The following is a 22632-nucleotide window of genomic DNA, read 5'->3' on the forward strand; positions in this document are numbered from 1 at the left end:
GAGAAGTACAGAAAGTGGGGAAAAGCAGCACTGAGGGTCTTTTCCCCGAGCTGATCACATAAAATCGGACACCTGGCTCTTATTTTAGAAACCTTGTAGTAGGAATTGTCACTAGAGTCCAAGAGCCATGGTCAGTCAATGCAAGAGGAGAAAGGGTTAAGGAACATTGCTGTATACCTCTGGTACACCAGCCTAAGCAGGTGAAGTGCATTAAGTGATGCTAATGTACCCATTAAACGGTGCTAATGGAGCTCTGGGCTCCTGGTGATGTTCATTTTCCCTATTGGGAGTGAAGGATGAAGATGAGGACAGAGTGGCAGAGGGATACTTCAAGTGTTGTGCTGTTGCTTGAAAAGTCACCCCTTTCTCCATTTCTGCTGTGTTTTCAGGTTAGTAAGAGGTTTTTATTTATTTATAGTCCTGATCAGGAGCAGAATTCCACTGCTATTCCTTCTACCTGCAAATATACACAACCATCCTGAGATCAGCCTTTTCCCTTTGATGAAGGCTGCTGGGGTGAGGATAAGGCCCAGTTCACTCCTCAGCCACAGAGAGATGTGCAGCCTTACCGAGCTCAGCTGTTCCCGGCTCAGCAAGCAGGGCCTGGGAAGCAATAGGGGCCCTGCTGGGCTTGCCAGTGCTTTCTGCACATCATTTTTCTTCTGGCACCAATCCTTGCTCCTATTTTCACGGGTGATACCACCGGGAGCTGGAGGACGGCTGGAACAGACCCATCCGCCTAAGGAAGGATGCTGTGGCTCTCTCCCCAGTGCTAGGTCCCTTCCAGGCGCCTCCCGGCTGTAAATTAGCCCCGGGGCGGTGGGGCCTGGCCAGGAAAGCGTTAACCTTCCCTGCAATGCTGCATCCAAGCTCACGGTGGAGCTGCCTTCCTCTCTTCCACCCCCAACTTCCAATTCACTCCAAACAACTCCGGGACAGAATTGCAGGGAAAAGCTGGAGGTTCAGACTAGACTTGTTGATCTCCGTTCCGAGGCAGCAGAAGGAAGCACCGAAGCTTTCCTTTGTGTCCGCACCAAGAGCGAGCTTGGGGGGGCGGGGGCAGATGCGGTTTCGGCGTTGACTGTAGGCAGGAGTGAGGAGCCGCTGCCGAGGGAAGGCCTTGGAAAGCTTCCTGCCGAAGGATTCGATTTACCTCGTTTCCCTTCCCCTCCCCCCGGGCTCCGCGGACAGCCGGGAGCGCCGCCGCCATCCCTCCGCCTTGAGGCTGCCCGCGGGGGGATGCGAGCGGGGCCGCCGCTGCTGCCCGCCCCGCCGCAGGATGTAGCCGCCCTCGGCCCCGCACAGCTCCGCACCGTCTCGCTGGGAGCCCGCAGGAGGAGGTAGGTGCGGGCCGGCCTCGGGCCGAGGGACGGGAGCCTTTCCCTGTGTGCGGCGGCGGCCGGGAGGCAGCGGCGGCATTTCGGTCTTGAGGCTGGGGGTACCTGAGCCGGTGGGGAGTGGGATGAGGCCCCGGAGCTGCGCCGGTTGGGCATGGGGGAGCCGTTCTTTCCTGCGCCGGGGTTTCTCTCCGTGCCATCTTGTGTAAGCAACAGTGCCCAGGGCTGTCATAAGCCACTCGGATTTGCCGGGAAGATTCGGGGGTTTTGCCTTGTTCCGTTTTTCGTTGATTTCCCTGTTATGCAGAGGTCGGCGTGGGGCGTGTGTGTGGGTGTCCCTGGGCAGCCCAGAGAGGAAGAGCGCGTCGTTAGAGTGGCTGCAAATACCCCTTTTCCCTTCCCCAGCGGTTTCTTCGGGGAAATTTGCAAGGCTGGAGTTATAAAAAGCCTCCGCGCCTCCCTGCAGCCTACATGGCTGGGCAGGGCGGGAGGCACCGCCGGCTCCGAAGAGGGGGATTGCCCCGGCTGGGCCGTGAGGGCACCCGGGGTCCGCGGTCCCGCAGGGCCCCACCGCAGGAGACGGTGGTGGCAGGGCCGGTATGCTCCCAGCCGGTCGCCGGATGGGGGACAAGGTGCCAGCGCACCCCTGCCTAGCGGCTCGGCGCCTTTTTGGGGCGCATTGCTGAGTGGCGCTCGGGGGGGGAGCTCTGTGCACTCCTCTATCAGTCAGCACTTCCCGGCCCTTTGCTAGCAGAGGCTCCGGGGCTAGCCCAGCCTTCGCTGCTCTCCTGGACGGGGTGTGCAAACGACCCTCCCGGGCAGAGGAGGGGGGCACCGGACCGCCGCCCGGGGGAGCTCGGCGGCAGCAGCTAGGCCGACACGTGGGAGCGGGCGGCCTTCAGCACCGCGGACAGCGTCCGGTGCTGCGCGGAGCGCGGTTCAGCACCGCCCGGGCGGACAGCGCCGCCGCCCCCCGCAGATTAGCGGGGCCGGGCGCCCCCCGCGGGGATAAGGCAGCGCCGAGGCGGGCGCAGGTCAGCGGGCGGGGACCCATGGTTGGCTTCTCTTGCAGCTTTGGGGCATGGAGGGGAAGGAGAGGTGAGGAGAGCCGGCCCCCGCGCACCCTGCCCCACGCCGCACCTTCGAGCGTCCAGCCTGAGGGGGACCAGCGATGCCTCTGGGGATGAATAAGCATGGATCTCGCTCTACTACCTCTTTGCCTCCGGACCCCACAGAGATCGTCAGGAGCAAGGCCTGCTCCCGGAGGGTCAAGCTCAACGTGGGGGGGCTGGCCCACGAGGTTCTCTGGCGGACCTTGGACAGGTTGCCGCGGACCAGGCTGGGTAAGCTCAGAGACTGCAACACACACGACTCCCTCATGGAGATCTGTGATGACTACAACCTGGAGGAGAATGAGTACTTCTTTGACAGGCATCCTGGGGCATTCACCTCAATCTTGAACTTCTACCGTACTGGCAAGCTGCACATGATGGAGGAGATGTGCGCCTTGTCCTTCAGCCAGGAGCTGGACTACTGGGGGGTGGATGAGATCTACCTGGAGTCCTGCTGCCAGGCCCGCTACCACCAGAAGAAGGAGCAGATGAATGAGGAGCTGAAGAGAGAAGCCGAGACACTGAGGGAAAGGGAAGGGGAGGAATTTGATAACACTTGCTGTGCTGACAAAAGGAAAAAGCTCTGGGACCTCCTGGAGAAGCCCAACTCCTCCGTAGCGGCCAAGGTAAGATCTGCACATTTATTCTCAAGTGTTGTCTATATTGGCTCATTTCTGGTGGTGCTTACATGAAGTGTTGTCCTGCTAGCCTTGCTTTTGTGTCTAGGCACTTGTGGCTGGCTGGATGTTGTGAGTAAAGGGCAGAAAGGCCTCTCAGATGCAAACAAGTTTTAATGTATCTTTGTTGGTGTAGTTTGGAAGGGATCTAGTTTAAGCTTCCCTGAGGCAGCTTAAGCTGCTGGGTGTGGGGGGGTTAGGTTCACTGACCTGTGGGTCAGCAGCATACACTGACTTCTGTGGCTGGAGGCTGTAGGCTTGCTATCCAGTGTCCTATCTTGATGTATTTTGTAACAGATTTCTTTGGGCCTAAAATGCATGTCCTACTGCTTAGCCAAACTGGCTTTTAAGAAAAGGAAATCTGCTTGAACTTGTAGACCCAGGTCCAGCCAGGAAACAATGCCTTCCCTTCTAGGACCTAATTCAAAATTCTCCAGTGAAATATATTTCCTAGTTATTTGTATCAGCACTCCTAGTCAGTGGGTCTGCTAAAGCTACCTTCCTTTTGAATTTCATGCTTTACCTGATTCTAGACTATTTTAAGTCTCCCTGTGCAATGCTGCTGCAGCTCTGTTTCTGTCAATAGTTGAAGTACTGTTTACTCTGAAGTTGGTGCCAGTGCAAGAAATCTATTTGAAGGCATTTGGAAGATAAGATCCATGTTAAGAGAAACCAATGTCAGAGTTGGCTCTAGTGTTTTAGCTGTCTCATGTTAGTCACATATTCTTTAGTTAGGAAAATCTCTGCGAACACAGTGATTCAGTAACCATGGGGACAAAAGTGAAGGGAGAGAGGTTGAAAACTGTGGGATGAATAACTGAAAAGCATGAGAGACTAAGCAGTAGGGACCAAAACTTGAATTTTCCATGTACTGGCATCCTCAAAGTATGGCAAAGAAGTAGAAAGAGGCCCCAGCTACCTCTAATGTCACCTCCATGTTGTACGTGCATCTGCAAATGCAAACCTTGGCTCCATCCCATAGGAAGTCTGGTTTGGTGGGCTGCTTAGGAAAACAGATATCTTTCCCTATCTTACCAAAATGTTGCACATCATGAACCAACAGCATGTACAAAAGTTTGGGGAAGGGATTTTTATGAAGTGTGGAGCTAAATGGCTCATTCTGGCAGGGGAAGGGAAAGGCATGGTCAGCTGCTTAACCAATTATCACTTTTTTTAACGGCAAATGCAGCCCCAGAATGTCTCTTTTTCCTCCAATGGCACAGATGACACTGCTGAATGCATTAATCATTTATAAGGCTCCTTTGGCAGAGTCCTGGAATCCTGAAACACAGGCCCCAGGCTTCGCTGTCTGTGGCACTGACTCAAAATCCATTAGAGACTGTTGATGTTCATGATTTATTGTACATGAGCAGAGGTCATTCTTGCCAAATAAGTGTCTTGTGTGATTTACAAATGAAATTCACTCTAGCTTCATTTTCTGAGAAAATTCTCAGAGTAAGTGCATTCGACATTGCAGACTCTGGATTAATTGAGAGTGAATGGGATTGCATTGTATTGCATTATTATCCTTAGTGTTTAAAGCTACCATTCTGTGACTTCATCACTGTAATGAAAATGGTGCTGTACATTCTCAGACCTCAAATATTCCAGCAGTTCGCAAACACAGATTTCTACTCATTTCAAGCGTAGCAAGGAAAATGGGCATGATGAACAATTAGCTTAGCATGCAGGGTCAGCAGAGCTGCTAAGCTTATTCTTTATCCGATTTTCTCCCTGCTGGTGGATAGCTTATTCTCTCGTGCCAGAGTATGCCCTTTGCTTTGATCACCTTCAAGAGAATTCATTCCACATATTGAATAGGCTGGGCCCAGCTTTCAACTTCTGATGGATGTGGGGAAAGGGACTTGGCAGCCTGACCTGTTATCTGACCTAACCAGCTGTGCCCAGGCTCTGTTTCAGGCTGCATTTTCTAAATCCGAGCTGCTGCCTGGTAGCTCCTGCCCTGCTTTCCTCAGGTGTCTGCTCAGTGGAACACTTCTGCTGAGGCTACGGGCCTCCTGGAACTTCTGTCAGCTTTCCTGAAGTCAGACTGCATCTGTTTTGCCAGGTCTGGGAGCTCAAACTGTTCCTATAGAAAGGGAACAAAGTAAACTATTGAGGTTTAATGATTATCGCTGAAGGACCTAAAATCATTGTTGGAAAAATACGTACTACTCTCACTTATTCTTTTTCTTCAGACTTGTGCCACTCAATGCAAAGGCTTTTCCACTTAATTGGAACAAATACAGGCTACTTTCATGTTCTCTTTAAGGTTTCTAGAAAATGGCCACAAGTGCAGGTTCTTCCCCAAGCCCACCACAACCCCTCTGTAAGCCATGTTCCACACCAGCAAGGTGGGCTTTCCTGCACAACACTTGACCTGACTCCTTCATAACAGCTTACTGCAGAATTTGTCATGGTTATTCTGGAACCGGCTAAGTACTGAGAGTTGTTTAATTGTGTGTGTTTGGGTTTTTAAGGAATTATGTGATGTACCACAGGGTGGAAAATGGCATTCAAATAGAAGAAGAATCCCCCAAACCTTAATTTTTATTGCTCTTTTACCCACTGTGGATTTACCCATATCTCTTGGCCAATCTGTCTGGCTTTTAAACTACCTACCTCATGGCGAGCAGTGTCTTATTTATGTGTGATGCTTCACCCTGTACGTGACTGGAAAGAGCACTCTGTTAGATTTTATAATACCCGCTCTGAGAGCCTCCAGATCTCTATGATGAGGCATCAGACAGCTGTCAAAGCCCCAGGCTTGCTGCCTTGTTACCCCAGCTCTAGCAGAGGGGTGTTTGCTCCTTTCCTATAATGCTGCAGTCCTTTGCAGCTGTAACCAAAGCCACACTGTCCTTGTGCAAAGTGCTGTAGAGACATGGGGCAGCACTCCAGCCCTTCCCCATGGTCAAACTGTGCAGCCAGTGCCTGAACCATTGCACCCACCAGTCTGTTTAACTTGGAGGTGGTTGCTGTGCTGCACACCCCTGCACTCACTTTGCCCAGTGGGAAAACTCCTATACACAAAACTGAGCACTGAGGGACTCTCCCCCTACTAAATGAAAAAATATAATGAGATATAATGAAAAAATAAAATGAAAAAATTATAAGAGGCATTTATCAATAACAATTTCTTGTCTCTCTAGCCTTACAGGATATTTTAAAGGATCAGTTTCTCCTGCTTCCTGTGACTTTAGTTGCCTGTATATCCCTGAGAAATACTTGCTGCAGGCTTTGTGGATGCTTCCTCCTCTTCCTGCAATTGCTGGTTTTGGATATTTTATCATTCTCCCTGTCTAGCTCAATAGCTAGTTGGGTTTTATTTTTTTTAAATAGTATTCTTCCTGTACTTTGTACACACAACATCCATTTTTAACTGTAGAGGACTCTCTGGTGCTCACTTCTGTCTAGATTTACCTAGATGAAGATGAGGTGCAGATATTTTCTGGGGTAGGTATTACATTTTGTTGTATGGTAGTTTTTTCCTTTCCTTGGGAAAGAAAAGCAGCTCTCCAGAAGCCAAGCAGAACTGCTGCTTTTTCTTGGGGCTTAATGTCCATGACAGGACAGTAGTGGATAGCAGTTCTCCAGCACTCTGGTTTGGGCTTTTAATCTGAATTACTCTTTCCCTTGCCAAGTCTAAGCCTGGGCAGCAGGTTTCTGTTGCCCACAACCCAGATAGCAGCCCTGGGTGTCCAAAGCAGGAGTCCCTTCTGCAGCTGTTGTTTTTTACTAACCAAGGTAATTAGGATTGGTGGGTGTCTCACCTGCTCAGTGAGATGTTCATGGCCCTTGGGAGAACCAGCCTAGCTGTAATTCCAACTAGATTTCATGACCTCCTGAAAAACATCAGACTGCAATTTTTCCATGCTTTCCAGTATGAACAAATTAGACCAACTCAACATCTTAATTATATGGTCTTGGAAATCCTATGATCACCTGGACCTTTCCAGCAACTCTGCAAGGACATTGCCCTTTTTGTCTCTTAGGAAGAAAAGAAATCCTTTCTTCTTTCCTTACAAGTTATTTCCCCGATCAATATCTGAGCAATTAGTGTTGCATGGGGTGTGTGGGGGAAGTCTGCTCGTCTTACAGACTCCTCTGCATGTGCTGGCTTCATCTATTTTTCTCTTGCTGTCCTGAAGGCTGAGAAAAACACGATGACATCACCCACTTTGCAAAATGCTTCTCTGCATATCTGCATGTCAAGTAGGATGTGCACTTCCTCTCCTCCTCGCTGCCTCCACTTCCCACTTGTCCCTGTCCTGTTGGGAGCTCGGCTGCAGCAGCCCCTCTGTGCTGACAGGTGATTTCACATCCTTTCCCCTGCTCCTACTATGTCTTTGCCAGTGCAATATCACGTTTATCCTTGACAACATGCAACTCCAATTCCATAATCTTATTATGCATGCCTCTACATTTGTTCAACAGCTTTTCTCGAGCTGCCCACTGCTCTCTGCTGCTAATCTCTGGATGCATTGCTTAGGGATTCGAGAGGTTGCTCTGTAAGCTCTTTTCTTATTATTGTTGATAGTAGTGACAAAATAAGAATGATAAAGCCTCTTGGAGATGCATTCGCTACATCTAGAGCGTTCTTCCCCCACATGGGCTTTCTATTCCTGGCCCTTCCTTATGGTGTGCAGTTTCATTCATCTCTAAACCTGCCTGAATTTAGCTTTCAGCAGAGGAAACCCCTCTCCCTAATTGCATGGGTCACATCTTAGCCATGTCTTGTCTGTCTCTGAGGCTCCCATCACAGGACAGATATTGACTTTGTCTGTTCAAGCCAGATTGCCCATATTTTCTTTCATCTCTGACTTTCATTTTTCTGATGTAGTTACTGCCTTGGCTTTTCTTCTATATATAGGAGACTTTTTCCCTTCATCCTGTCTTCAGAGATCCTCAAAAGCAGAGCTTCATTCCAAAGCCTTTCCCCTGGGTTCAGGAATTTGCCACTTTGGTCTGTAGCTTATCGCTGGGTTTCTAGCACAGCACTGTCCTGTGGACACGCAAATGACTGCAGTTCTGTACCAATCTCTTTTTATCCTGCAGCTCCTTTCTGGGTGCTTGTCCTTCCAGTGAACTTCTTAAATCTTTTGTCTTGGAAGCCCTAATTCCTACGTCCCTGCAATATGTCCTCTGCTTCTATTTCATTTATGACCTTCCCACTATGTACTGATGTGCTGCCAGTTCCCAGAACTCCTCTGCATTACAGACTCCCTAAACTCCCAGTTATTTTGGGGGGGCGGGGGAACTCACAAAAACCCCAAACCAACACAAACCCTGGTAACATTGCCAGCCTGGTAATTGTGTCCTGTGATTCTTTCCTGACTCTGAAGAATCTGGCTGGGGGTCTTTGTAACATAGGAGACGCCCTTGCACAAAATCACATTGGTTTGTTAGTCTCCCACATCCCTAATGCAGCATCCCACATTTCCTTCATAGGATACATCTCCCAACAATAAGCTGCTTCTAAGCTCTCCAGGTGGAATCCTCACCCTTCAAAGGTAATACTTTCTCCAGACCTGTTACTGCAGCCCTTCGATCCAAAGCAGCTGCCTGGTGTTTCCTGCATGGGAATGGTTTGGGTTCAGCAGTTTACAATCCAAGCTAAGGTCTGCAGTCTCTAAAGGAATTTTAAAAAGGAAAGGTAAAGCTATTATGTCTGGTAGTTCTTTTGATGTACTTGCCATACAGTTGAAGTATAGCATGTACAAACATATATATGTAGGCATATTCCTGGATTCTTGCCTTATCTGTAACTTTCTGCTTAGAAGAGCCTGGAGCGATTCTGTGGTCCTTCCTGAGCCTAAGCATCCACATCTGTGTGAGGCTGCCTGCCTGCCTCAGGAGGGAAGCGACAAGCTTGCTGGGGCTGAATTCCTTGGAGGCTGTGTGCTATAGAAGTATAGTCGATGCTATTTTTAAGGCACCAACTCTCATTTGTACCTTTAGAAAAATCTCTCTGAGAAATTAATTCCTGTCACTGCTCAGCCTCTGAGCAGACATAGTTTAAGGTGCCGACATAACCAGTCAAAAATGTAAGGAAGCTTGCAAGAATGGAAAATCCCTGTTTTGTTCAGCTGTAACTGCAGAGGTTTAGTGTAATAAATGGGGTTCAGAAGAGAAGTGCTGGGCCTCATCCCCCCCAGGAAATGCTGGCGTGGTGTAATGCGTGCACTATGCAGGTGCAGGTTCAGCTGGTACCTGTGCAAAGCATTGGCACGTGCTGTGAAGTCAAGCATGATGTGTCTGATGCGTGTGCACTGACTACAGAGGGGTTCAGAACTATGCTGAGTGCAAAAATCAGTTCTTTTCACTTCCTAAAGTGCTTTCTTCACCTAATTCTTCTTACACAGTGGGATAAATATCCTTGCCATCACCTTCCTCCTTTTACCTATTCCTCGTGATCCTGAAGATCAAATTTCCTTCTGATTTGTGAATACCCCCATGGAGAGGCATAATCCAATGTTACTTTAACAACATGAGTGTTGCTATTTGTCATTGCTAATGACAAAATATTTATGTCAAAGAAAGTTCACAGCTGATCACTTAGTTCTTATAATAAACACAGTCATTATGATTTACTCCATGGAGATATCTGGCAGCAATAGATGAGGCAAAATGTGGCCGGTGAATGTGAGCAAGACATTGATATTAGCCTTCTCTCAAGAAGCTATATATAGGAGCTATATGTTGTCACTGCTGCTACTACATTAAGGCAGACGAGGATCAGCCTCTTGCTGCCATGAGAGTTGCCCAGTTTGTTTCCTAGACCTAGAGGCTCAGTTTTATCATGGTCTGGGTTAGCTTCCCATGCATTGCACTAGGACTAGGAGCACCAGCACAGTAGTACGGTGATAGATGAGCTCAGGCTTGGTGGTTGCTGTCCTTGCAGGGCAAAATTGCTTCAAGGGCTGAGTGGATAAATCAGCTCTGCATTGCTCTGTGCCATGGACCTATGAGCTGGCAACAGCAGGCTTCCTGCCCCATATGCTGTCACTTAACTGTCATGCCTGAGCTGCTTTGGCACTCTATCCTTAACATGACCTTGCCCTAAATTTAGTCCCTGGGGCAATAACCTCATATTCATCTCTTGGTGTTCTCCATTACTCAGTACAGCAAAAATAAACCTTGTAGTAAGCGTACCCCCTGTGTTTGGCTGGTCTCTGTTTTCTCTCTACTGTCCTAACTCTTCTTGGCCTCTCCTGTCTACTTTACGACCTGGCACTAGCTGAACATGTTTAGCAGCAGGTCTCAGTGAGGTCTCGTTCTGATTTTTAGTGAAAAAATTCTGTTATTCTTTCTAGAGAAAGCCTGTAAGAGTGCTAAGCACCGCTAGGTGAGCACCATGCCTTTTTACCTGCTAATAGCCCCTCTCAAAATGCTAGCATTTAAACATCCAAGCATATTTATTTTCTAGGTTCCCCCCCTAACACTAGCAGCCCCAGCCCTGCTTCTGTGGAGGGTAAACCTCCATTGAATGTAATGGGAACAGATGAGTATTATGATGTCTATGCTCATCAAGCAAAGCTCTCAAAGTGCTTTGAAAAGATGGATTAGTTAAGGCCAGGACAAACCTGTGATATATGTATTATCCTCATCTTAAAGCGAAGAGGTGATCATTGCCAAGGTCACTGAGGAGGGCCAGGGCATTGCCAGGGGGACCCTGGCTTTCCTCTGTCCTCAGTACATTTTCATGGTGTAGATGAGCTTCTACTGGCCCCTGCCTGCTGCCTACGGTGAGATATTGCAGAGGGAAAGGTGCTGGCAGCCCTCTGACAGATTACCCAAGGGGAATGGAGGAACCTGTGCTCCTTGTTTCAGCACAAGTATTCCCACTTAAATGAGCCTAGCCTGCATGGGAAGGTTCTGGGAAATGTTGTCATGTTTGAGGAATGAGTGGTTGAAGTAAAATGGCAAGGTTTCCGCTGGTAGATCTAAAAGCAGAAGGTATTTACTGCAGTGTTTTCAGCGTGCTCTGTTGCAGTTCTGACTGTAGGGAGAGAATGCTGTTAAGCTGTTTTGAACAGCAAGAGAATACTTATGTTAGATATACAGAATTATGTCAATGTATAGAATGTATTGTCAAATTATAAATTAAATTATAATACATATGCAATACAGTATATATTGACATGTATGCACATATACTATATTAAAATTGGCCTTCCTTATGGGAATTCCTTTGTACCAAAATTAACCTGTATAAGGGAAGTATTTATTTTCAATTAAAAACTAATCCTAGCAACCAGCTCCACTTTGAGCACAGCAAGTGTAATGAACAATTCAAACATTACTCAGCAGTAGCATCTCTTTAGACAAAGCAGTTGCCACCTTTGATAGGAACAGTATTTGTGTGAGTGTGAGGGTCAGAGAACAAGGTTTTTGGTATTTTGGGAGCTCTCTTCAGCCTGGCCTCAAAGAGGACGTTTTTAGGGATGTTCCCCCTTTCCCCATTCACAAGTCTCTCCTAAACATGTCATGATTTCTGTGAGCGGTTTTGCTGAAGTTTGCAGATATTCTGGTTCAATGATGTGGATCATCAGTCCGATGGCTGTGGATGCTTTCTGACTCTTGCTCTGAGGTGCTGGCACTGCAGTGTGGAGGAGCTGGCCTGAACTCAGTGCTCCGTCTTGGCTGTGTCAGAAACACAGGTTTGGACAAGAGAAATCCATAGCAAAGCAAGAACTGAAGTACTTGTTGGTACCTGAAACTCGTATTGACAACATCCATCAGGCATCCATCTAATCTAATTAAAACCTATGTCACTAACAAAAGCTGGATGAACGGGTCAAAACAAATGGAAGGGGCAATTTATTTTAAAGTTCATTTTTTCTGCAGTACATAATCAGATTCCAGCTATTATGAGTTGAACTTGCTCAATGCTGTTTGGACTAGGATTCATGCAGCCTCTAGCCAAAAGCACAGATTAGTTTTGTTTTGTTTAAGTCCATTTGCTCTTGCTCATTTTTGAACAAAATGGAGTTGTAATTCTCATTTGCAGTGCTTAAACAGCATAAACACCAGAAATGCACTTTCATTGCTACTGATGGACAAAACATGACTGTACTTACCAGATTTTATTTTAGATTTAAGACTCCTCGAGGGTATTTATTAAAAAGAAACCAATTCTTTTTGTTAGAAGAATAAATTGAAGATGCAAGCGAAGAGGTCTGTCTTGGTCTCAATACATAAAATTTTTTGTAGAGGGAAAGAACTGCACTAAGTATGCTTTCCATGACAAGAAATCTCTTCCATGTGCTAGGCATGCTTTGCTTGGCTGGTTTCAATAGTATCTGATGGTAGCATAAACTGGGAATGGAAACATGTTGTGGCACAGAGCACCAGGAGCAGATCCTTGGTTCCCTGAGGACACTTTTATATGACTATGATATCCAGTATTTTCTTATCATTTTCTGCAGCAATTCAGCATCTGCCCATCCCTGGCTTTCTCCACTCTGGCATCCAAGTGCGTCATAATGTGTTTGTCCTTCCAGTTGTCTTGCGAAGGAGAGCAGCACAATTATCCCAGTATACTTGGAGAGGGTACAGAGGGACTAACTGGCTTCTCAGGGTCTGTGATGGAGCAAGGAATTGAGTCATAATCCACTCCTAATCCCTGGACCACTTTCTTCTCTGGTGCAGCTGGATTCCAGCTGTAAGCATTCAAGAGGCAGCTGTAATACACTTCCATGAAACTGCCCTGGAATTAATCTCAGATTGGGTTTCTTCATATTTATTGGAATCTCGTTTGTATCTGGCACATTCTCAGCTCTGAAAAACTTCATTCAAGTGGCTGTAATTTTTGTTCGTTTCAAAATATCCATCTATTGCTCAGCACACTTAATTTCTTTTGTATCACATGCTTTTATTAACTGTACTGATCACACATTAAACAAACTATTTCTTGTAATTGGTGCATTTAACCACTTCCACTATTAGCAATTACTGTAACATCCTTGTAGTTCTCCATATCTGCCCATTCTTAAAAACTATGGATTCATTGATTCTCAGGATAGGAAAGGAGTGTAACTCACTTTCTGAGGTGATATTTGCTGTCTGCGATCAGAAAAACCCAGCCTCTGTGGTGGAATAGGGAGCTTTTACTCCTTGTTTACTTATGTGTAATTTTGGGTAAATATGTCCTTCATAGCATGAAAGTTAAATATTTTTAGAAAATAAAAGGAAAACAACCAAGAAGTGTTGTCTTGTCTCCTGTCAATGTGCCAGAAGTTTTATTAATAATACACAATAATTATACGTTGCATTTCTTAGCTTCTTTCATCTGAGGATCTTAAAGTGGTGCACAGACATTAATTAAGTAATCCTTGTGACTGCCTGGTGCAGTAACTATTACTATCAATTAAATGTTACAATGTAGAAGAAATAGTAAATAAGAAAATCTTCCAGAGACAGGCAAGAGCAAACCTGGTCTAGAAAGGGTAAAGCAAGCTGGAAAAAATACTATCATTTTGTGGTTGTGTTCTGTGTAAGTGAATTCACCAGTCTGCCTGTCAAGAAATCGGAACTATACTACATCTGAAGTTGACTGGTGTTGGACAGGAGACCAACACAGTATTATCCCTGCTGGCAAGAAGAAAGTTGTGACTGGCAGCACTTAGGAATGGGTTTGTTCTCAAAGAATAGATTTTGCTAGGGTAGAAGAGAGATGAAAAATAATTAAATACTAATATTCTGGCAGCAAATGCCCCCTCAGTTTACAACTGTACCTCATGCCAGTGAGATGAATTAAACTTAGGTTAGTCAACACACGGTTATTCTTAGCCTCTAATCTTCCCCAGGTAAGAATGTGATTGATCTCAGCAGGTTTTGCAGCACGCACTTAGCAGAGAAAAGCTGTGCCTTGCAAATGTGTTACCGTTACTACAAGGAAGGCAGGCTCACACAACAGCAGTTTTGGTTTGCAGTGTTAAGCACCTGCCAGTTTTTCCAGTGTATTAAGATTATGGCAGTGTTGGGAGGGACTACAAGGCGGTGGTTAGGCCCAGTTTCCCAGGAGTGCTGAAGAACCTCTAGTACTATGAGAGCTCTCAGACATGTCAACCTCTACTTCTGCCTTCTGGAAGAGATGCCAAATGGCATGACTGGCATTTATTTTTTGTTCATTTTGACGAAGTTGTGGGTTTGGTAGATAACTCCAGGTCCTACTGTTGGGTCCTACTCATTGTTATTTTGATCCTTTAAGGTAAATTTGAAGCAGATGAGATATAGCATATGAAGTCTGATTAATTCCCACTGATCTGCGGCCTACTCACCTTGCCTTTACTGAAGCAGATCTTATCAAAGGCAGCTTTTCAGGAACAAGAACTTCACACATTCTTCACGCCCCTCAAGGTACCAACAGACTCAGCACTCGCTGTATGTGTTTTGACCTCACGTTCCTCTATGTGGCTTAGCATAACAAGACAGGACACTGGGGCTGTTCTGATAAATTGATATTTCCACCAAACATAAGTGCTGCGTTCTAGATCACATCAGGTATCAGAGTTCATCTTGCTAATTGACATGTTTGTGCTCTCATTATTTGTGTTTACATACAATGTTATTCTATAGGAGTAACTTTAGACTTCCAGCAATCCCTGGGAATGGTCTCATCTAACACCTGCAGCCCTGGCCAAAGCTTTAGCGTATGCAGTCTACCTACTGAAATATGAGATTTTCATCAGGCCAGGCAAATGCATTGGGTCCCACTAAAGCGATAGCTGGCCTCTCTTTTCTCTCTGTTGGACACTGGGGCAGGTAAAAATTCCATTGGTTTTGCATGGCTATTAAGCTAAAGAACAAATTTGCTAAAGTTTCTGGCTATGAATGAACAACTATGAATGAAACTCACTTGACTTCATAGTTATTTTTAAAAGATGCTCGTAAGAGCTTCTTGTAAATTGGCTGTGAAATACTGCTTAGTTTGCAGTGTCTTCTAGAGAACTTGCTTCATGGTGCAGATAACTTGGGCATGGCGATGCCACTTCCTGGATTTATGGAGGTAATTTATTTGATTCATAAACTCCTCGTAGGAAATTCCTTCTTTTTATTGGGTGTTTATATAGCACGAAGTGCAAAACTGCCCTGACTCACAATTCATGTATACTACCCCAAAACAAGTAATAAATATTTTTTACAGAGAAAACAATAACTGCTGTAAAAAGGTATGGGGTTAGTTTCCATGATTACTAATCCCATAACCAAACTGGCCTGTTTCTTGATGAGGAATGGCAGAAGGATGGTGTGCCTTTGCCTGCTCTTCAACCGTGCTGCTCACCTCACCACCACTTGTTTGCCTAAACCGGGATCCCAGTTTCCAGCAGAACCCTGAGCTGTGCAAAGCATCGAGAGATTAAAGGACTGGTTTGGTCATCCTTCTCTTGCACAGACGCAATGATCTCCAAAACAGTAAGTGGGGCAGATATGGAAAGCTTTGGCTGTCTCTGCTTAATTCACCTAGGCTGCTTGTATCACAGGTTTTGTTGCTATAAACTAATCTTAAAGCAGCTGGGAAGCATTCCCCAGGTGCTCCATGCCAGTAACTTGAGTGCGTTACTGATACTTTCCACACAGACGTAATCTGTGGTGTTGATTTGTGCAAAGGAAGGATGAACAGCTAGGTTGTTCACACAGTTGCTGTGATTTAGCATGCAAATTGGGTAGCTGGAATACGCAAATATATCTTGCAGTTTATACAAGCAATTACTTAATCTCTGTGTGGAAAAACAGGATAATTGTGTGCAAATTAGACCTATCATTGCATACAGTGCAGTTGTGTGCTTAAATGGTCAGCAAATCAGGTCCTTTCTACCAGTAATTAATGGCTTCATATCCTAAGGGAAACTACGTACTAAGTCTCTTCCTAATTTTATTCCTTTTTCCTTTTCCACCAGGTCCTGAAACAGGTCAAATTTCTGCTGTCATTTCATCCCTTGTTCCCTTCATTATCATCTACCTGCTGGAAAATTTTTTCCTTAGTATTTTTTTGGGGAATAAGCCATAACACTGGTAATAGGCTCCCTTTTCCTGTCCACGGAACCTTTTGTATGAGAAGTACATTGCAACCCTCTCTTTAAAAGCCTGTCCCTTTCAGTAAGCGTCCTTCACCACTGACCTCCTTGCTGCCGTCTTTCCTGAAGTGTTTCTGGTGAGTCCAGTGAGCCAAAATTTAGCTTCATGTTCTTGAAATCAGCCCCATGGCATTGTACTGCTCTGGTTTGTCTTCCTTCTAGGCAGGCAGGATGAAGCCCCAGACTGAGACAGTCTGTTAGGCAGTGATGTGGCTGATATTGGCAGAACAAGGGTCATGGCTTTGCTGTGTGTTTTCTGTACAAACTACAAAAGGTGCTTTTTCTTTCTTGTGCCTCTGCCCAGCATCTGCAAAAGATGGAAAATCTCTCTTTGCTTTTCCCATGCTTGTCTTGGTAGGGCATAAATTCTTTGGGCACTACTTCTTTGCTCTGTACTTGTACATTGAAGCCCTAATTCAAGGGGTAAAACAAACACAGTCTGTCTTTTTACTGCCCTTCTGGTACAACATCATCATTTCTGCTTGTGTTCTTCAGAAGGAATGCAGATAAAGCTTAGTTTAGTCAGCTGTCGCCCTTTTGATTTAGTATGTTAGGTGGTCAGCAGCTAATGATTAATCTTAAATGTCACCTCTCTTCCTTTAATACTGACTCCTTAAGCTGTTGGGAACTTACATATCAATACATTTTAAGTAAAGCAATGATACCCTGTGCCAAAGAACAGAGAGCAAGAATGGCAAAGCTCCAGCCTTTGCACCTGTTCTGGTTTGCTTTTTCTGTGAAGTGCTGTATAATTGTCTTCTTCATTAGCAACCTGCTGAATTCTGGTGTGTGAGGGATTAAAAACTCTAATGAATATGGATTATTTCAAATATTTTCCTTTGGGACCCAGTAGGAATGGAGATCTTTGGAACTATATGTTCGTATAATAACAAGGAATGGAAGATGCCTTCCCCCAGCCTATTTCAAAGTTATCTCTTAAGAGTGAGTATCAAAACAGACAGCTGATCCTCCTGCTCTGCCTAGGGCGTACATGATGCTTAGATCCAGCTGACCCTTTGGCTGGATATGGCTGGAGGCAAAATGAAAACCTTGCTAAGAGTGGAAAACTTCAGCAAATGCGTAATTTTCAGCATGTGAGTAATCTTGAAGTCAACAAGTCTTAAGTATCTGCTTAACATAAAGCATATAACAAAGAGGGAGCGAGTTATGGTGCGATTAAAGGACCCACTTCACTGAGGGGTCCGGGGGCTTGCTGTCTTTCTATGAGACAAGGACATTTTCCTCCTCCAATTAAAATTCTCCAGTGCTTAAGGTTAAGGTGTCATCTGCAACATCCAAGAGGCCTGGAGAGGTTGTTTCTGGGGAACAGATGTTCAACAATCTGTATTTTAGTTTTTTTGTCAGTTTGAATGCTTTCTTGCTTCTGCTTGCAGAAATTGAATCCTTCATATCTGCAGGGAAGGCTGTTCTTTGCCCTGGTCAGTCTCCATAGTATTCTTCCCTAGGGGATCACAGAGTGCTCTGTAGGAATCTGCTTAAGCCTTCTATGCAGGCAGGGAAACTAAGGCACACTGAGACACCAGCAGCTTTCCTAACTGCCAGGTCAGGTTTGAGCCACAGGCAAGTGTTTCCCACACCAAGTCAGTCATGCAGGCAGTGCCCAACCAGCCACCAGAAGTATGCTGTGGCCCCTTGGCTATGGCTCACAGCAGGCACACCAGCAGTTGCCTCCCTCAGCTGGCGCACTAGGCTGGTAAGCCACAGTGAAGCACCTCAAGAGCCTGAACCTAACATCCTATGTGACCATTAAGGTCTCATCTGCTTTTTTGTGGCTGTAATTGTGACAGTGCTGGGTGCAGGAGCTGTGAGGTATGGCTGAAATGGGGAAGGGAATCTGTATTTTCTCTAATTCAGCCATCTGTCTCCTATTGCACATTCAGATCAAGTCCTTTCCCCTCCCTGGTGAAAGCAACACTAGGATTCTCTCCTGCCAGCATTGCAGAGCCAATCTCACTGCAAGAGAGTGGGACTAAGCTAGGAGAACCGATTTTTGACCTCATTTGCAAATATCCTCCCAAACTGCATAGCAAAACCCCTCTCAAAGCAAGAATTCGTGTAACAGCAGCTCTCTGATGCGCCAGGTTTCTCACCAGAGTGAAGAAGTAGGATGCCCTTGCTCAGTTAGATCAATAGGCTGGTAGAGGTGGAGTGGCTTAAACCTTTCTGCTATTCTGGAGATTTTTGCAGGGGAAAACAAAGGGATAAAACTTTTACAGGAAATTTTAACCAGTTCCTGAAGTGGGGTCATGCTGTAGGTGCAGCAGCTGAGTGGTTCCCCCAGGAAAGCCCCCAGCCAGCACAGGCAGATGCTTTCCCTGCTGCAGAGAACATTGAGGTCTTTTTTGCCAGATAATAAATCTCGGTCCTTAACTGGCTGCGAAGGGATCCTATTCCTCTCCAGGTGAAGAATCACATGGCCATAAAATTTTCTAATATAAACAAGGCAGACATGGTCAGAATCCTATTTTGACAGATTTATAGCTTGCCTATGGAGCAGCAATCTTGCCTGGGCTTTATGCCACTGGTAATTAATATGCATCCTGGGCTCTGTTTTCCTTCTGGAGAGTGTACTCTTGCATGCTTGCGTTTTGGACTGTAAGCTTGAGGGTGTGCTGTCTTCTGACAAAGAGACTTTCCTGGGGAGGCTGTGCTGGAAAGCTTTGCCCTGCAGATTGCATGGAAGTGAAAGATAGTGAATAGCCAAATTTGGGAGAGCAGCGTTTCCCAATGTGCTTAAAGCCTCCAGGTAGCTGGCACTGAGTCTGTGCAGTGATTATCATAGAGACAATTAATGTTTGCCATAGTTTCTGTCTACAATGAGATGAAGAGGTTGCTGGAGAAACCACGTTTTGTCTGTTGACTTTTGACAGTGATTTCCACCTCTCTTCCCAGTCTGTGGGATATTTATGGGAAACAATAGTGTCTAGGTGCAAATGCCTACATCAAATCTTTGAACACTATTTCTCTACTGCTAACTTATTTCAGTCTAATTCAACAAAGCATGTACACGTAAGGCTTCATTTTCAGTGTGTGCTTTCATAACGTGTGTATGCCTCTCCTGAAGAGGATCAGTGCCATGGAAGAGTTGGGTTTGAAACAATGTGGAGCACTTTGGTGACACAAGAGAGGCAAGGACGTCAGGGAGAGGTTTATCACCAGCAAACCCTCCTAGCAATAGGGTTGGCTCCTATTTGGCCCATGAAGAGGCATCAGACCAGATGCAAATAGATCATGCTGCCTCAGTGTTTACCTCCTGTCCTTAAATGCTGGGTGAAGCCTTCATTTTGTTTTCTCCTCTTGATGACTTTTCTTGGAGTGACATTGATGCCCTTCACTGTCCTCCTCTTCCAGATGTTCACACTCAAAGGTGACCACAGGAGTCACCACCCTTCTGAGCTGCCCCATTTCCAACATTCATCCTCAGGTCATCTCTTAGGCATTCCTTTGCAACCTTTCACTTCAAAAACTTTGAAAAATTATGAAGGAATTAAAGAAAAAAGCAGAAAGGGGAGAGAAACTCATCCCAAGTTATTCCAGGGGCCATGATTCCGGCGCTGGGTTTGGGCATAGATTTTCAACTTGGACAATCCCCCACATATGAAATCCCTGCTCAAAATCATCCACTTCTGTAGCCAGAAACTACTCACAATAATGCAATTTTTCACCTTGCATAGCAGCTGTTTCCTCTTCACTATCCTTCCCACTTTCTATAGGTATTCTGTCACAGTGCTTGTGTACAGAGGAGTTTTGGCATTGTGAGCTCTGTTGGTAGGGGTACAATATAAAAGATGCACCTAATTAATGACCAGTGACCTACTGCCATTCACACCTATCCATCATCAAGTAGGAGGCAAGATGCCAAGCACATTAAAATCTGCCACCTTTAGGATGTGAATTTGAAACGAACCCTGTTGCATTTCTGGGTTATTTGTTTTATCATTAATGAGATTTCTCTGCACTTTTCTGTCTCTGTATGGTTTGGAAAGCACATCTTGGTAGGCCAGCAATCCTAGAAACATAGGCCTTAACAACAAAATCAATACAGTTTCATTAACTTAGTGCTTGGTGTGCAATTATGTTATTTTCTCAACAGCAAATGGCTGTATCAGCCCAGGCAGGAGAAGGGCTTAGCTGAAAGCTTGCTGAGGCTTGCCTGGGCGTGGATGTTGGGCTGCTGGAAGCCAGGACTTGGGTTTACCATACACCAGCTTTTTACTAACTCCCCACAGTAATGTGCTTGTGTGCCCCATGTGTAAGACAGTTTACTCCTCGATTGCCTATTTGAAGCCAGGGAGACTGTGGACAGTAAAAGCTACCTTGTGTTTGTGCTTGAGTTAGTCACTGAGGGTTGAGTAAAAGTGTTCTGCAGCAAGTGATTCTATCACAGGTGCTCTGTGACCCTACCACACATTATCCCAAAATAACTCAGTCAAGTGGTGGTTTTACAACACACGTATGAGCCAAATTACTTCTTTTTTAAAGAAGTTGATTAGGTGAAAGGACCTGGTTTTCTGATTAATGACTTAAGCTGTACTGATCAAATGACAACCACCCTGAAAGGCTGGTTGCCTTGGGACTGTTTGATAACTCCTTTTTGGGGTGGGTTTTTTTGAGGTTCTTTGGGTTCAGAAGTCAATGGTGTATCTGCATTAATGCCAAGGCATGTGGTTTGGTCTGGTTTATATTTCCACTGCTATTTACAGAGATCTCACATGGTTTATGAGATTTCATGTGAGACAGCAAGATGCAAGCGTGCTTTGGGATGCTCCAATGTGCTGTGCTGACGAATAGCATTTCTCAGGCAAAGGCCTGAGAAAACTCTGTGCTGGCTGATGGCTGCCTTCATATCTTCACCATCATAGAGCCCTTCTCAGCACTGCCAGCATTTCTGGCAGAGTTTGATTAAAGTCTTTAATTTGAGCTCTGCGTTGCAGGACAAGCAGCACAATCTAGTGCTCTCTTTTACCTCTAGCAGAAGGTGTGAGCTGCTTCTGTCCCAGCTGAGCCCACAGCCAGGTCTCCTCACCAGGGTTTTCAAAGCAGTAGATGTTCATTGTATAGTACCACACAGACTTTATGTGTATTTCTAAGCCTTTAGAAAGGTTCACAAAGCGTGGGTGGATTGGCAGGTTATTTGTTATTTGAGGTGAACAATACACACTACATTCAAAAGGACCTAACCAGTCTAATTATAGAGCTAACAGCTGTGTTATAATTGAGATTTCCAAGTGAATGCTTCCCCCGCTGCTGGGGGAAGAGTGTAGAAGTGCATAAACTATCACATTCGCTCCTTTTAAATTTGTTTAATGATATGAGAAGATTAGTACAGAGTAAGGTGTCCATGTTAGCAGCACTAAGAATGGTGAAGGTCACAGGTAACCTGGAAATGTTACCTATGGTATACACTTCTAAATCTCTTCCCACTGCCCTCGTGTCCCCTTCCCATTATTAACATTAAGGGAAGCTCCAGGGAAAGGAGTATGCTTAAAATTCCATACTCTCATACAGGTGCAAATCAGTCCTGGGTCTTGCACCATTAAAGAGATATTTGCAGTCATCGAGATGACAGATGGTAAAGGCTCCTGAGCTTTTCAGAGGAGAGCTACTCATTGACTGCTGAATGAGAGGGTATGCAGAAAGTTTAGCACTCAATAAATCCATCACAGGAGTACCAAGATATTATCACTTGGGTTTTGAATGTCCCAAAAGAGCTCAACTCCCTGGCAATTTTGCATCATTTATATACTCTCAGCTGGATAATATGACTTTCTAGAAATGGATCAGATAAGCTGAGCTGTTTTAAGAGGGTCTGCCTCTCTTATTCGTATATTTCTTCACTTTGCATTCAGCCAAAATAATAATTTTCCCCAGGGGCACCACTCATTCGTATGTTCAAAACACAGCCCCAAATGCAAACACCATAAAACTCTATGTTTTCGTAATTAACAACCTTGGAAAGCACCACATCAGGCAGGTAGATACTATCAGCACTTTAGAACAAAGTACGCTTAGAACCAGGTGTAGCTATTTACCAAAAGCTTCCAGAAAGGCAGCAGTAAAACTGTTTGTTTTTCCAGCATATGTTGTGCACTCACCCCTATTTCTCTAGGTGGAGGGAGCGCTCTATGAGATGGTAACAATACACAACTTAGACCAACAGAGCTGTAAAATGATGCTAAATAAACAATAACTCAATGAAATATTCCTGGTTTACAGCTGTATCTTCTGCTGAGGCAGAAAAGGTTACAGGGCAGGATCTTATTTGAGGGGTGCATTGGGCACTGTTGCATAGAGGTCTGGATGCAGCTCTTTTAGCAGAGAGGACACCAGCTTGCAAAGCAGGTGGGAACACAGCAAGATAGTTCCCATTGGAAGCTCTTTGTTGCAGGATGGGAGCAATGAA

The 22632-nt window shown here is 45.4% G+C and overlaps 1 protein-coding gene across 2 annotated transcripts in view; it reads left to right on the top strand.

The window, feature by feature from the left end:
* Positions 1–207: 207 nt before the first annotated feature.
* The window catches only part of KCNB1 (potassium voltage-gated channel subfamily B member 1), a 126120-nt gene continuing 103695 nt past the window's right edge, over positions 208–22632 (top strand). The window contains exons 1-2 of one of the 2 annotated variants that reach the window (XM_030503377.1): positions 208–389; positions 2410–3075. In XM_030503377.1, coding sequence (XP_030359237.1) covers positions 2509–3075 — 567 coding nt within the window. In that variant the 5' untranslated portion in view covers positions 208–389; positions 2410–2508. Of the gene's footprint in view, positions 390–917; positions 1341–2409; positions 3076–22632 lie in introns of those variants that run through there. The other variant, XM_030503376.1, reaches the window with a different exon arrangement.

Source organism: Strigops habroptila, chromosome 13, assembly GCF_004027225.2.
Source record: "Strigops habroptila isolate Jane chromosome 13, bStrHab1.2.pri, whole genome shotgun sequence".
Classification (NCBI taxonomy): domain Eukaryota; kingdom Metazoa; phylum Chordata; class Aves; order Psittaciformes; family Psittacidae; genus Strigops; species Strigops habroptila.